The following is a 16,632-nucleotide window of genomic DNA, read 5'->3' on the forward strand; positions in this document are numbered from 1 at the left end:
TGTGAATCGGGCTCTAGAATGTTGGGAGGGACCTCTTCAATGATGACAGTGGCCTCTTGAACGGTGGGAGGGGACTCTTGAGGGATGATAGGGGCCTCTTGAACGATAGGGGAGGCCTCTTGAATGATGACATGTGAGTCGGGCTTTTTCTTACGGATTCTTCGCACTATTGGGGTGAACGGAGACTTAATGGCATGTGCACGCCGTCTGATGTGTGAACTTCATCTTGCAAGAAAAACCCAACGTAGAGCATCCACCTTAGCGGGCCGCTAAAAATAAATTAATACATAAATCAGTAAATAAACAGACATGATATTAAACAGTGAAAACAAAGACAAATATATTTCAAACTTGCACGGTATTCACCCAAGTTATTATTCTATCATTGTTCACAAAATGCATCAGATAACATTCCAGAAGTAATCATTTATATAAACATTTAAAAGGACAACATATAGGTTTAGTGCAGGTTCAATGACAACATAAAGAGTAGTAGTTTATTCTTGAAACTTAAATTTTCAACACTATGAAGTTAGTATTTGTCTTTGTATTTTGGTTGAAGTAATGCAATTCATTCAAGTTTCAATTTGCAGAAGAAGAATAGAATCTGAAACTTAAAATCGCAACACGAATGACTATCGCAACGCGAAAATGACTATCGCAATGAGAGAATCGCAATGCGAAATGATCATTTCGCATTGCGATTCTCTCGTTGCGATAGTCATTTTCGCGTTGCGAAAGTAAACTATTCTTCTTCTACAAATTGAAACTTGAATGGATTGCATTTCTTCAACCAAAAGACAACCAAAAATAAATACTAACTTCATAGGGTTAAAGAATAAACAGTTTAGCAGTATTGACAGTAACCGAATGAATTTACTAAGTAATCTAAGTGAAATGGTTAATCTAAGTGAAATTACTAGTAAATTTATCATCAAGTTAAATATGAAAAATATTAAACTTATCTCGTTGCGTAGAGTATTAACCTCATTCTACAACGATGCTACCATCTCACATAGAACGGCTACATCACCACGTAAAGTAGACACCTCAACACGCCATGTACCATTGTCATCGCGTAAAGTACCGACCTCCTCACGCAAGGCATTGACCTCATCACGTAACTCCCCTAACTCATCCCGTGGAGGTGGAGAACAGGGAGATAAACGTCGTGGCATCTTTTTCGGTCGCCTATCATGAGGTGATGGTGGAGAAGAGGCTCTATGATGTGATAGAATAGGTGATGGCTCTCGTTGTGGAGGTGTATAGTCGGGTCGATCAGGTGATGGCTTTGGGTGAGGTGATGGCTCTCGAAGTGGAGGTTGCTCATCATCTGTGCCATCAAAAAAACGCTTACTAGCTTGCCACCAATCAGTGGCAAGCTCAGCTTCCGTGGGTGTCAGCCTCTGTAATGGAGTGTTGGACTCCTAACAATATAAAAGCTCAAACAAAGTTAAACGTGTACTAGTAATAACTTGTTTATAAACATATGGTAGTATTTGTGTTAAATTACATTATTTATTGTCGTATACGGTAGTAAATCTTCCCATTGCTACAAGGTCCGTTTCCTCTTCCAGGAAATAGCCCTAGGAATATCATTAGAAGTTTTTAATGCATATGTCTGCATGGCGGGAAAGACCTCAAATATCCAAATCTACAAACAATATAATAACAAACATTAGTAATTGTTAAATAATAATTAATTATAATTTTGGAAACATTATATAAAAATTCTTACCTTAAAGGCCCAAATAAAGCCTGACAAAGTGTATTTGGAACCATCGCCACGCAAACTTTTTCGATCATCAAAGGTAGACGACAACTTATTCCATGTAGCTTTCCATAGATACGAACTCCACGGAAACATGTTCCATGTATTTAGGTCCTCTACCAATTTAATTAGATCATTAGGAATAGGTTGTCTGGCATCTCTGCCTAAAAAGCCGGCATGCAAAAGTATTAAAAGGCATACTCGGACAACATCGACGTCATCCATCCGAGTAAAACCATCTTTCTTATTCAATAATCTCTTCAAGTCTTCCAAGTGTAAATTTGGCTTCTCCATTGACAGCTCAGGAAAAACCCGGGATAACCATGATAAGCAGGTAATATGTCTAGTGTACCGACCTACATCATCGTGTCCGAAGCGTAGACCGGTGATTAAGCAAAACTCCTCCCGCCCAAAACACGTATATGCCGGTGGAAAATCAAACCATATCTCTTCATCACGATGTTGTATAGTCTCTGGTAGATCGCTAGTCATGGTTTGAAGAAACAGATGGGTAAACATAGCATCTCCACCTGGATGTTGTACTTTCAGCCATGACCCGAAGCAAGTATCCTCAAATATTTTTCTTTGTGCATGTGAAAGCTTCGACGCAATTGTTTTGGCCAGACTTAATTTATTTCTTAAGGTCAATTGAGCCGAATAAAAGTTCTACAAAAATAATAAACATACCAAGTTAGATATACCAAAAACTACACTGTGAAGATATACCAAGAACAATAAACATAAAGAGTAGTAGTTTATTCTTCAAACTTAAATTTGTAACACTGTGAATTTAGTATTTGTCTTTGTTTTTTTGTTGAAGTAATGCAATTCATTCAAGTTTCAATTTGCAGAAGAAGAATAGTTTCTGAAACTTAAAATCGCAACACGAAAATGAAAATCGCAACACGAAAATGACTATCGCAACGCGAATTTGACTATCGCAACGCGAAATGAAAATCGCAACGCGAAACTAAAATCGCATTGCGATTCTGTCGTTGCGATTTTCATTTCGCGTTGCGATTCTCGGTTTCAAATACTAAAATTGAAACTTGAATGGATTGCATTACTTCAACCAAAAGACAAAACAAAGACAACTAAATTCACAGGGTTTAAAGACTAAACAGTTTAGCAGTATTGGCAGCAATCGAATGAATTTAATAAGCAATCTAAATGAAATGGTTAATCTATTATTGAAATTACCAGTAAACTTATCATCAATTTCAATATGAAAAACCTAATAATAATGTAAAAAATTCAAAATAAAAATAATTAAAAAAAAACTAACCCTCGGTGGTTGATTTTCCATTTCTGACCGTGAATGATTGTGAGGGTGGCTCTGAGAGATGGAGATAGACGGATTTCGCCGGAGATAGGGACTGATTTCGTCGGAGATGGGGACGGATGTCGCCTTAGAGAGTGAGGGATGGAGATAGGACTGAGTTGTGATTTAGGGTTTTAGGTTATGAGTTGCGATTACGGAATATACTATGGACGGTTCAGTATTCCGATATATTAATATTCGTGTTTGGAATTTGAAAAAAAAATACGCGTTGCGATAATAATGAAGCTTTGAAAATCGCATTGCGATAGTCAGAATCGCGTTGCGATAGTCATAATCGCATTGCGATTTACATATTTGCATTGCGATAGTCGGAAAATAGCAACGCGAATTTGGAAAATCGCAATGCGATAGTCAGAATCGCGTTGCGAATCTGGAAACTGATTTGCGATACCGGAGATCGCGTTGCGAATTATCGATAGCATTGCGATCTAGTTGGTAATTTTGGCAAATCCAAAAAAAGTTGGTTAAAATCGTATATTATAAGGCATTTTTGATCACTGAGGTTATTTTCTCTATTAAAAATATTTTTTTTAAAAAAAAATCATGACAATAAAAGAGAAAGCAAAATCGAAAATGACAACGATAACAATCAAAGTTGATACTTTCAGTTATAAAATTCTAAACTTGATGGACTTTAACAATAATTAAAAGCACCAATGTAACTAATATTACAAATTTCTCTAAAATTGTGGGTTTTTATTTATTTATTCTTATTAATATGAGATAAATATAAAATAATATATATTTCAAGATAACTTTAAATTATTTAACATTAAACACTCATAGATCGTGGATTTTTATTTATAACATGATAGTTGAGAATATAGATTTAAGTTAAGATTTTAATCTTACTTTTAATTATATTATGTTTATTAATATTGCAATAATATTATATTATTATGATATTGAAATAATGGTTTCAAATAACATTTTTATAAATCCGTGAACTGCTATCTAAATTCTTTGATTGAGGGTGGTGCATGATAAATACGCGGGTCATTTCAGAAAGTGGGGGAATTCGTCTTCTCTAAATCCAGCTCACTCACTCACAATCTTCCAAAAAGGTGAAACAAAAGTTCCCTCAGCTCATTTTCCCAGAATGTTCACCGCCTCCTTTTAACCATAAAAAGGGAACAAAGGAAAATCTAAGCACCACCCTTGTTAGATTCTTTCGTTCTGCCAGCTGAAGTTTTAGATATTGATCAAAGTTTCAATGGAGGGTGATACTTTGAGCTCTGCTTTCTCAGCTTCATCAAGGAGCTATCAATCCATACTTAAATCCCCAAGTGGTTAGTTTTTTTTCCCTTTTTCAGTTTGGGTTTTCTTTGTGGGTTTTGTTTGCCTTGTGACATGATGTGCTTTGAAAGCAGATATTTGTATTGATTTCGAAGATATCGAAGAAGATGATGAATTGAAGACAGAATACTCATACCCGTATTGTTCTGAGGATTTATTTACTTGGATTGTGCTGCCATATCGATGATGAACATCATCTTGAAGCTGGCTACGGGGTACGCGATTCCCTTCTGGATTTCTTATTTGACTTAAAAGTTTGTCATTTTTCAAAGATTGTTAGAATTATTAAATAGGGAATGATTTTGCTCTTCTTGGATATGCTTTAATTTGAGAATCCTGTGCAATGGTTAGGAAAGAAGGGATCTTTTAATACTATGCATTTACCACCAATGGTGTTTGATGATTGGATTGATGAATGCATGTTATCTAGTATCACTCATTCTATGAACTCGTTAAATTTTTGTACTTGCCAACATTTTCATTCTGGTTAAATGTTCTTGTTGACCTAGTCTGCCTCATCAAAGCTTTATAAGTGTTCGTTGGCTTTGTCCACTCCATCTTGCCGGCTTGGATTTTTATATGGTCAGGAAACTGCATGAATGAGTCCTAGAATTACTGGTTATAATTGCAATTTAGATGTACTTGATGTTTAAAATCAGTTAATCAGCGTTGCTTGTAATTTTAGGTATGTCCTGTTTGTTCTTTGAGGGTGGGGATGAACATGGTCGACCACTTAACCACGCAGCATGGGAATATTTTCAAGATATCCTTTTATTTCATCCGACTTGGATATGTTACTCATCAAGTCAAGTTTTTTTTCATTTTCTTCATCTCATTTCTCATGCTCTAGATTATGTCATCGTGCTTGAAAGTCTTGTCATCACCTCTCTTTCTTTTTATTAAATATCTGAAAGTGTTCAATTTATTCCGCAACTTTTTTTGCTCGACCGCAATGGTGTTTTGAGGTTCATAACTTGTGTCCTTAACCTGTGATTACAGTAACCACAAATTAAAATTCCATAAAGGTGACTCTTATTCAACACTTTCTTCCTTGAGAAAGGAGTTACACGATGCTCGGTATCAATCTTTCCTTTCCAGGTCGTGGTCTTCACTTTCTTCCTCCAATACTGCACCTGATCCATTGTTTTCATTTATTTCGTATCCACTTCCGGCTAATTCCCCGGGAAGTCTAAAGTCGTTTTCTTCTAGTGAAACGACCTTAGAAGATAATGGCTCATATGAGAACATATTGGAAAAGTAAGTTATTCTATTATGTTTTAAGATATTGTCTCCAGTGGTTGAGCTAAGCTAAACCCTTTTATTTCGTTCGAATTGGAGATATCGTCTCCAGAATGAGAAAGAAATTTTTTTGCTTTCCTTAGTTCTTGAGCTTAAACAAATTACTTAAAACTTTACTCCCGCATTAAATGCGAATGCATGATGTTTTTTATGGTGCACAGAGATGTTCAACCATCACCTTTGTCGGATAAAGAGCATTCGGAGAAGTCAAAGAGGTGCGAGTTCGTGAAACGACTATTGTTATCCATTATCTTAGATGATGACTTATGAACCAGACAGCCCAGAATTGATGGTCTTTTAGCAAACGTGCCATCATCCATGTTTTCTTGTGTTGAATATGCTGATGCTTTAATGGAGAAATGTAGGATAGATTTAGGAATGTAATTTATTTTATAGGTAAGTGTTATCAACTAGGGCACAGCAGAGCTATGATTCTCGTAATTTTCATTTCTTTGAAGCATTAGTACATGATGCCAATATTAGTCTTCTTTCCTTCATCTTCCATGATCTATCCTTATATTTGCTAGTTCATCTGTATGGATAATTTTCATGTCTTTGAAGCATTAGTACATGATGCCAATATTTGTCTTCTTTCCTCCGTTGAAGAAGATTTTTTTTTGGAACCATCATTCAACATTCATTAAATAAAATAAAGTTTGAAATAACAACTTAAAGTTCATTAAAACCCGGTCGATATAAAATTGCTCTACAGCTTAATTAGTTATAGTATACAGAAAGGAGCGAAGAGCATCTTCCTGTGTCTGAACGTTGAGCTCGAGTACAACTAGTCCATGGTAGCAGCAATCAATCAGTTGATACTGGTAAAAGGATGCTGGCCTAGGTGGCCTGGGTGGTGATTGCTGTGGCTGTGAGTGTGAATCGATGACTGGAGTGAGTTCCATATTTCTGGATCCAGTTGAGCTTGTTGTTGTTGGGTCTGGCTGATGCCTTTTCGAACCAACGGGCGAATATCCATCAATGATTGCCTGCTCAGGAAACTATTGGTGGTGGGATATTGTGCTATACTCAGCAGCGCCGTAAAAGCAACGGGTGGTGACCCTGTTGTAGTTGGATGCGATAATGTCTGCAGTTAGGATGTTGGCAGTCATCAACATCTCGGGCCCGAGTCTTAGGGTGCAGGGAATCCCAAGGATTTGGGCAGAAATGAGATCTTCTTTAGAGAAGTGTCCTTCTTGTGGATTCCATGCGTAAGCTTGGTCTTGTTTCCAATCTAGGAGCCAAAATGGACGGCCTAATGTCTCGTGCGGTAGCGGGACAGTGCGCCATTTCGATTTTCTGTCATCCATGCAGTCAAGTAGACCTTGAACTAAAGCTGCGTTCATCATGAATTTGTTAATGCCGAATGGGTTAGCGAAGTTGTCGAAATTGATGTTGCTTAGTAAGGGGATGTAAATAACATCTTCAGTGGTTCCAAAGAGATGCGTTGGTTTAATAACAAATAGGAGGTGATGCAGAAATGGATCATAACGATCTTGAGCGAAGCTCTGCTCTGTGCTGTAATGCTGAAGTTGTGCAGTACTGTAGTTGAGTGGTTCCCTTAGAAGATTCAACTGGGACAGTGAAGGCTTCAATGGTATGCTTGAAGCTACTGTAGGTTGCCCGAAACTGGCCGATGTACAAATCACATAGCCGGGTAAATATCACGTTTGAGTGCAGAGTTACCGCTGGCGGCGACGGGGCTGATGGCGTATGAAGCCGATTTGACAATCTTCTTTGAGGGAGTCAGCAATGCGTGCTAAGTCCACTCGATTGGGAGCTTGCTTGGGCATGGCCGGAGGTAGCGCAATCGGCATCCGATCTTGCCTTGCGGGAGCAGCTGGTTGCGGACCTTCACCCTGGGTTACTAGTGTTGCCTAATAAACCTGGTTAGCCATGAAAACTATTAGTAAAGATTTCTCACAATACATGTTTTACATATTTCTTAATGTTTCCTTTATTTCCATTAACAAGATTAAGCAATGTTTTTTGAAATGATATAAATGTAAATCTTCTTAATCACTTCAGAAGAATGTAAGTCTAGTGAGACCTCACACCATTAATCAGCACTAATAAAGCCAGTTCTCTACAAGGTGGAACTTGTAACAAGCTAAACATTATACATATTTAATTCAACTACGTTAACTCTCATATTGCTCCAAAACACTCGAATATAATTCTCAGAAGTTATATTTAGTTACAGATAAAGTAAAAAGTAATAATTATTTCCTTTCGTTAATACCTCAGAGAGTATTGCAGGTGCCGCCTCTCCGCCGGCGGCTTGTAGAATGGGTCTCACGTATGAGTTTGGGTTACCAAGAAATCGCCGGAGTTTGGAATTCTACTATTAATCTTTATTTAACAAGAAGAAAAAAAAGAGTATTGCAGTTTGTGCTGGCTTAAGTGAACAAGAAGATTATTGGTTTTTTTTAGAGGTTTTAATGGGCGGAATTTTGAGGACGACGGTGGAATTGAAAGGTCAAGAATGTCTTGCACTGTTTTTCGGGGTGTTGGGCCAAGCCCAAATTTATGGATGTTGACCCGTTATATAATCAAACCATAAGTCCAAGAATTATAGAAAAAAATACGTGACACTATATTATATGTTCAAAGATAATTCTAAGGATCGTATGATTTATTGGGAGACCAGTAGGGATTAAAATGAATTTTATTTTTTGTTTAAATTTTAAATTCAAAAAGTTATGTTTACATAATGTATATTATAAATGATTAAGAAATATCATATTTATTTTAATGGTTAAAAGAAGAGTTATTATCCGTAAAAAATCTAGACTCAAACAATTAAATTCATAAAATATATACAATAATTAAAATTAAAATAAATTATTATAATCATTTTAGATTTTTAAAAAATCTTCAAAGATCATAAATCAAAAATTGAAAATTGTCAAAATAATACCGAGACCAAGAAGAAAATAAATAAATCAATTTTTATTTGAAGGTTAGGTGCGGTACCAAGGACCACAGGCACGGGCCATAGGTGCCGGGTTTGGGCCAAATTGTAAAATTATGAAGGTGGAGGGGGTTTAGTGCAAAGGTTGCCTTTTTATTTTATTATCTAGAGGGATTATTTTAATTCAATTGGGTCCCCATATTCGGCGAATCGTCCGGCTGAGAACTGACAGGCTATGTGATAAACTAACCAAAAGCCAAACTCTCTCTCCTTCCCAAACCTCATGGCAATTTATCGATCTCATCGTACAACGCCCATCCTCTGGACCCGATCACCCTAATTCCAAAAACGACTAAAGTCGAAACCCTAACTCGGGCGATTCGACTCGGTTATTATCCATCTCCACACCAAAGATCTATATCCCCTGGCAATGCGACCGTGGTTCTCGGCCATATACCTCTCGAGAGAGGACTCCTTTTGTTTGGCTGTAACCTTCTCCTGCTTTCAGATTTATTTAACGAGTTCGAGAAATGACCGATGATTCCCATGTCCCTAATTCCAGGGGTATCCTTTGCAATGCTGGTGCTGGCGCCGCCGCCGGTATCTCAAATATTTCGTTCCTTTTCCCCCTTAAGCCTTTTATCTCAATAGCTGATTTCTGAAGCTCTTTGTTTTTTTTTCTTTTTTCACGTGCAGGTGTTATTGCTGCAACATTCGTGTGTCCTTTAGATGTTATAAAGACAAGATTACAAGTTCATGGGCTGCCAAAGCTCAATGCTGCAACCGGTAGACGTATGTAATACTGATTTACTTTCATTTGAATTGAAAAAAATGTATTTTTCTTTATATATTTTTTTGTTTGTTTAATTATTTGATCAGGTAGTCTTATAGTTGGTAGCTTGGAACAAATCTTTCAGAAGGAAGGCTTGCGTGGGATGTACCGTGGGCTTGCTCCTACTGTACTCGCTTTACTTCCTAATTGGGCTGTAAGTTCTGTATTCCTTGATTCTATTTCAGGCTGTTCCAATCCTGTTTATAGAGTCTTAAAGAGCTCTTGAATGATATCATGAAACGCAAAGGCCAGCATTTGTTATCTCAATGGTTTGTAATGAAAGAAGTGGGTTACTTGCCGTTTTTATTGATGCCAATGTTTATATCTTGATAACTAGACCTTGAGTGTGAGAAAAGATATAGATTTTGGGGCTTTGTTGAATGATCGGCTTATTATTTAATTAAAGAAACCCTCCTTTTACTAATTTGAGTTATTACAAGATGAAAATGTATTTGTGCTGATTCCCTTTTTGTACCCACTCCCAAGCTTGATCTGAATATAGAGGCTTCTAAGCTTCTGAGCTGTATCCTGTCCTAAACCTTTTAACCTCATTTAAAAAATTGGGTAAAGTTGCATATTGCATATATACACTGAAACAAGTTACACCTTTCCCACAATGTAGGTACATTTATTCTGTTATGCTCTAGGTTGAGTTAGAATATGAGAACCAAGGACATTTTTAAAAGTTTTTTCGCATGTTATCTTTTCTTTTCACTTCTCTTTAATTTGGGAACTGGGATATGTGCTGGGTTTAAATTGTTGCTTAAAATTTCACAAATACATGAAGAAAGCCTTATTAGAGAGGATGTTAAGTTGGGAGGAAGTGCCCTTCAACACATTTATATCATCAACGCCTTTTGTTATCCTTTGTAACTCTGGATAGCAGAAATTTAAGCTGCCTGTTTGAACACTTTTAAGTAAATTATCTAAACAAGAAGCAGTATATACTATTTAGCAGTTGTTTTGTTTGATTTAGTAATTGCGTTAAACTGAATCTGGGGAAGCAAAGTCTTATTCTATTGAAGACTTAGGTAACCAATTAGAAGGTTGACTTACAAAATTAAAAATATGGATTCTTTCTCCATGCATGATTCACCAGGCAATGTGATAATAATTGCAGAATGTTGATACTTGCTATTCCAATCGTAACTATGCATAACACTGTTCTGGATAAATATAGATTTGATTTTGAGGATTTTATATTCAAAACGGGAGACTAGCTACCTGTTTAGGTTTCCATGGATGCTTCTGTTATTCTGTGTTAATGTATTCCCCTTAATGCAAGTGTGAAACGCATGCCTCAGTTCTTATAGCAGTTGTTTTGTTTGATTCAGTAGTTGTTCTAAATTGAATCTGGAGAAGCAAAATTCTATTCCTAATGAAGTGTCAGGTATCCAATCACAAGGTTGAGTTACAAATGTAAAAACAGGGATTCCTTCGCCGTGCATAATTTTGATTGCCTGGCCAATCAAATTATTGCAGATGTGTTAGTACTTACTGTTTCAATACCAAGTTGGCAAGTTCCCAACTATGCAGAACACTGTTCTGGAGAAGTTCAGATTCGATATTTTAGGATTTTATGGTTCAAGTAATTCAAACAGGAAGCCTAGCCACTTGTTTAGATCTCTGTGGGTGCTTTTGTTTTTTATGTATTAATGTATTCCTTTTGATGCAAGTGTGAAACACGTGCCTTGATCATTGGATTTTGGTTTTTTTTTCTTCATGTTCTCTTATTCACACTTTTGGTGCTTGCTTGAATTGACGTTGCAGGTATATTTTACGATGTATGAGCAGCTCAAAATCAGCCTTTGTTCAAATGGTCAGTTTCAAGCGCACAGGATCCGCAATTTCAGCCTTACTTTAGACCCTTCTATTGCTTTTTAGATTTTCTTTTATATACTATTACCCTGAATATTTTATTTTTAGCTTCCGACATTTTTCTCCTTTTGTATGCATGTGTAGATGAGAATCATCATCTCTCAGTAGGTGCTAACATGCTAGCTGCATCTGGTGCTGGAGTTGCAACAACCTGTTGTACAAATCCTCTTTGGGTTGTGAAGACGAGACTTCAAGTGCGTCTCTCAAGTTTGTACTTTATATTTTTCTATGCAATGACGTATGATGAAAGATATTAAAATTCTAGATGGCATGGCATGTTTTATGCTGCAATAGTGGTTTATATTAAATTTCTAAGTTATATTGCCTGTTGTTTTGTTCTAGCTGTAGTTTGTTACAGGATATAGAAAATTTCATCTGTTGTAGCTTTTGTTGCTTATGACAAATACTTTTGTCTGCACTGGCCATCAACTCTAAAAAATGTAAAGGAACTGGGAAGCCCATACCATACTCAAGTAATAACCTTTTAGACTGAGCAGAAATAACAGCCTGCATCAAGTGCGTGGATGACCGATTAACCGTTACTTAGGCTGTTTGGTTTACTTTTTTTGGGTGATAGATTGTTTTGAGATTTTTCTATTTTTCACTGTATTATGATGCTGCTTAAAGATAATAGATTTAGAGCTATTATGCATTGATATCTGTCACTTTGTTTTTATAGACTCAAGGAATGAGAGCAGGAGTGGTTCCCTATAGGAGTACGCTTTCTGCTTTGAGGAGAATAGCTCATGAGGAGGGTATTCGGGGTCTATACAGGTATTGTAGCACCATTCATAAGAAATAGATAAATTCTTCTGTTTTTCAAACCAAGTTTTTTTTACCGGAATTGAATGTTGTACTTTTGCGTGATGAACAGTGGTCTCGTCCCTGCATTAGCTGGTATTAGTCATGTTGCCATTCAATTTCCAACATATGAGAAGATCAAATTCTATTTAGCTAATCAAGGTTAATAATCTAAATTTTTTAATAACATATATATTTTAACTATTACTACTCATTGAAGATATTATAACTTAATGGGGCTCTTAGCAGATAACACTCCGGTCGATAAACTCAGTGCACCTGATGTTGCTGTTGCGTCATCAGTTTCCAAAATATTCGCATCCACATTGACTTATCCGCATGAGGTATGATGGATAATTGTTGACAACTCCTTTCTTCTGAATAAGGCTGCATTGCACTTATCATGTAAAAGATAGGGTATCTGCCATTATTTTCTTTTTGCTCAAAGCCATAACCAATGTTTGAGAGCTGCATCTAGATATGTTTTTATTATTAGTTTCTGCTTAGTCATGTATTCTTGTACGATGTAGGTGGTACGTTCAAGGCTTCAGGAACAGGGGCATCACTCTGAGAAACGCTATTCTGGTGTGGCTGATTGCATTAGAAAAGTGTTTCAGCAAGAAGGCCTTGCTGGATTCTACCGTGGGTGTGCAACAAATCTAATCAGGACCACACCTGCAGCCGTTATCACCTTCACCAGCTTTGAGATGATTCATCGATTTCTTGTCAATCTTTTCCCTTCTGATCCATAGCCTCACACGTTATGAGGCTGCATCGTTCTCAACCAAGGATATAGCCTGTCTCCCGGCATATGACCCGACAGCATTGCATCATCTTGGTAGTGATACATTGTCACAATTTGTATTCTTGTGGTAGCTTTTTAGCAATATTCATTCCATCTTATTCTCCTCACCCTACACCGGTGAGATCAAGGGTTCCGAGGAAGGTGTGGACGTATTACAGGGACAATGATAATGACGAAAATGATACATTGTTAGCTTAAATTAATACATTCATAAAAGAAACATATATTCTTTCCTTATATTTTGAACAATTATGCCACCCGAAAAAGTTCGAAGACAATTCATTTTAATACATAGTATGTCACTAAACAGTGAATAACATCACTTCCTGATAGCTGCTAAGACATTGAACTCACTTCGTCTACAATGCTCTAGATATTTTCTTTCCTTCATCATATTATTGAGGGCCTTGTGAGGTACAGATTAGCACTTCTGAGTCATGAAAAATATGCAGAACAGTAATAACAACAATTATGCATATAAAGTTGTCTCCTTTTTGACATTTGTGCTGCAAATTATATCAGAAGAAAAATATGTAGTAGCAAGTAGAGGTGTATAAAAAATCCGAATATCCGATTTTGCGCAAAAAATATCCGAAACCGGTTTTGGGAAAAAACGGTTTTTTTAAATCGGATCGGATATTTTAAAACCGGATAGTATAACTGGTTTGAGAAAAAATTGGACGACCGGATTTTTTACCGGATTAAAAACCGGTTTGAAAAAAATCGGATAAAAAACTGGTTTTTTATCCGGAAAAAAAATCCGGTCTGAGATTTAAAAAATTAGATGACCGGATTTTTTACCGGATTAAAAACCGGTTTTTTCAAACCGAAACCGGTTACATCATCCGACCCTCCAAACCGATTATGATCCGAACCGATTTTTTTATAAACCGATTTTTTAGCTTAGTGAAAAAACCGGATCAATTTTTATCCGATCCGGATCGAATTTAAATCCGACTATTTGCATCTCTAACAGCAAGTGCCGCTATCCACATTATTAGTTCAAGACATCAATCACCATGAATGTAGGAGGAAGAGACATCGAGGATAAAACAACTACGCTTTAACCTATCATCATTGTCTTTTCCATCAAAAATATTTGGGCCATTAGAAGAGTGCAATGCTTTCATGATTTTGTTTAGACCCGCTCACAGTAATATAAAGAATTTATTAAACCAAACATGTTCTGTAACAACAAAGAAGCACTGGCTTACAACCTGTGTTAACAAACTACTGCTTTTTCTTAGAACCAAAGCCTTACTTTTGGCAGTGGAGTTTTTTTTATTTAACTTTGTGGTTAGAAATTAGGGTTTTGCCTTTTGCTTTCCAGATGGGATTTCGGATCTAATTCCCCCCCTCTCAAAAGGTAAATGATTATCAATGGCCACCCAACAACAACAATTATCATCTTGATGATCATCATGTCCATATGTCTACTTTAACTTTTCCAACATAACATGGGGACTATTTTATTACTTTTATGTTTCTAAATAATAGGTTTAAGTTTCAAAATATTTCAATTGAGTCCAGATTTTATTCTGGTTTAAGTAACATTATGTGTTGGTCTTGTCCGGATATATTCTAATTATTAGTGTAGTTGCGATTGTTATTCGAACATGTATTTGTATGCAATAAAAGCCACTTTCACAGCTTTTTGGACAATGGGTGAAGAGCAAGAATTCCATTTTTTTTTTCTTCATGAAATGAAGAAGAAAAAGGTATTGTATATAATACAAATACATGAAATATTAGCGGAAGTTGAAGAGGATAAGGAGAGGCATGTGGGTGCATTATATGATGTGGCTTCCCATCTTCACAGCATGGAGCAGCACATTTGCTGCACCAGAAAGGTGATGCCCACCTTACACTTCCAATCCATCAATATAAACCATAGCCTTTGTTTCTATTTGTAGGGTTCACTTAACATGCCAACATGAATAAACAAAGCCATTCACTGCCCTAAAAATATCAGCCCCCTCTCAAATATTATCAACTCTAACTATTTATCTTTCATAAATATGTATAATTTGTTTTGCATTCTTAGATTAAAGCTTTGCTTTGGGATTTCCAAAATACTCACATTTTTTTGTCCAATTATTGACTTTGATTCTCTTAACAATATGTCATTGCTTTCCGCTTTCATATCTTTTATCACTATATTTATTGTATTTCTCGTCTCTCAAAATATACCCTGATCAAAATATTAAGGTTAGTGTACTTTTAGGCTGACTTTAGTTTAGATATGCAATTTGATCCTTAATTTTTTTCCTACAAATTGGTCCTTGACTTTAGCTTTGAACTGCACTTTGATCCTAGAATTTGGTTTTCAACTATAATTTAACCATTAACTTCTTACTTTGATTTATAATTAAAATATGAATATAAGTAACATTATTTTTAATAAACTGGAGCTACCTATTATTTCTGTTTTAAATATTAATATTTGTTGATTAAAAATGAAATCTATACGTTTAAGCCGTCCGTACCTAACGTATGGTTACGGGTCGTGATCGAGCCGTCCGAGTCAAATTACTCGATATAGGAAATACTATGAATTGCGCGCGCTCAAAGGTGCGAGACTGCGAGTTGGTCTGTGACCGACTCGACCTAGCTTCAAAAGCGTGGAGAATAAAAGTAATCTTGATAACTTCTTTTAAAACTACTAACAGTATCATGCCACATGGCGACGTCTGATTCGTCTGTTTTCGAAACAATGCTCAGCCAGTTGTTATTTTAGCAGGAGCTCCGATCCTTGAATATAAAAATAAATAGTTTTAAAAACGCCGGCCAGGGTTCTTGAGGAGGCCCCTACGTGGGCCTCGGTCGTATCCGGACCTATTTGGTTTGGAACCAAACCTAGTATTTGAATTTTTTAAACGTTGAATTCTCTGACCAAGGGAACATAAATGTTACAATATACTATATGCTTTCTGCTAAAAGCATTTCTTTTTCTTTTCTTTTCTTTTCTTGAAATAGTTTAATATTCAAATTTGTTGCAATTATTTTATATAAAAAGTTGAAGTGGCCAAAGCTCTTTCTTTTATTTTATTTTGCATGTTTAAATTTAATCAGCCCATGCTTAGAAGGTAATTGTTTTAATTGCTGAAATGAAATTATTACTATTTAGAGTAAGATTATAACAAATTACTATATTAGTACAAAACTTTTTCCTGTAAAATAGATACGGACCATTTTAACCTAAAAAGGTAGGTGAGAGTATTTAAAGTTTAATTTGTTTGATATTATCGTGGTATAATATATGAGAGAATGTAAAATTAAATATGTGTAAATGTTTAAAGATTATAATAAAATGGAGATATAAAGATAATTTTTTTTATCTTCGTTGATTATTTTTTAATGAGACGTTACTTATTTCTCAGGTTAAGTTGAAGAGATGAAAAATTTTCACCATAATTAATCATTAAAAAATATAAAATAATATATTACTAATATAAATTTCATCATGTTAACCATAATATCCAACAAAATTTTAATACGAGAATTGTTGTTGGCCACGCCGGAACTTACTTTTAAAGGGGGCCATTGGCCAACCCTAACAAACCGAACTTCGCTTATTTGAAAGAGAAAACAAAAATAGTTACACTTACAACCTTAATCATGCTTGTCCTTTCCTTAATCATGCTTTAAAATCCACGCGCCAAGGAAGGCACCTGAATACACCGCCATTTAGGCCCTT

The 16,632-nt window shown here is 35.9% G+C and overlaps 1 protein-coding gene and 1 pseudogene across 1 annotated transcript; both read left to right on the forward strand.

Moving 5' to 3' along the window:
• Window positions 1–4,100: 4,100 nt before the first annotated feature.
• Window positions 4,101–6,212, forward strand: LOC120188702 (annotated as a pseudogene).
• Window positions 6,213–8,850: 2,638 nt separating this feature from the next.
• LOC120188701 (nicotinamide adenine dinucleotide transporter 1, chloroplastic-like) lies at window positions 8,851–13,151 on the forward strand. Its single transcript, XM_039192113.1, has 9 exons — window positions 8,851–9,219; window positions 9,316–9,411; window positions 9,499–9,605; window positions 11,222–11,270; window positions 11,414–11,523; window positions 12,009–12,103; window positions 12,204–12,292; window positions 12,380–12,474; window positions 12,661–13,151. The coding sequence occupies exons 1-9, from the start codon at window positions 9,150–9,152 to the stop codon at window positions 12,880–12,882; spliced, it is 933 nt and encodes a 310-aa protein (XP_039048044.1). The 5' UTR covers window positions 8,851–9,149; the 3' UTR covers window positions 12,883–13,151.
• Window positions 13,152–16,632: the final 3,481 nt, after the last annotated feature.

Source organism: Hibiscus syriacus, unplaced genomic scaffold (assembly GCF_006381635.1).
Source record: "Hibiscus syriacus cultivar Baekdansim isolate YM2019G1 unplaced genomic scaffold, ASM638163v2 tig00116951_pilon, whole genome shotgun sequence".
Taxonomy (NCBI): Eukaryota; Viridiplantae; Streptophyta; class Magnoliopsida; order Malvales; family Malvaceae; genus Hibiscus; species Hibiscus syriacus.

Excerpts from the sequence above, each read along its gene's own strand:
- LOC120188701 (XM_039192113.1), top strand. The coding sequence starts at position 9,150 with ATGACCGATGATTCCCATGTCCCTAATTCCAGGGGTATCCTTTGCAAT. Across the intron at positions 12,293-12,379 it reads ATTCTATTTAGCTAATCAAG|ATAACACTCCGGTCGATAAA; the intron begins GTTAATAATCTA and ends GGCTCTTAGCAG. Across the intron at positions 12,475-12,660 it reads CATTGACTTATCCGCATGAG|GTGGTACGTTCAAGGCTTCA; the intron begins GTATGATGGATA and ends TGTACGATGTAG.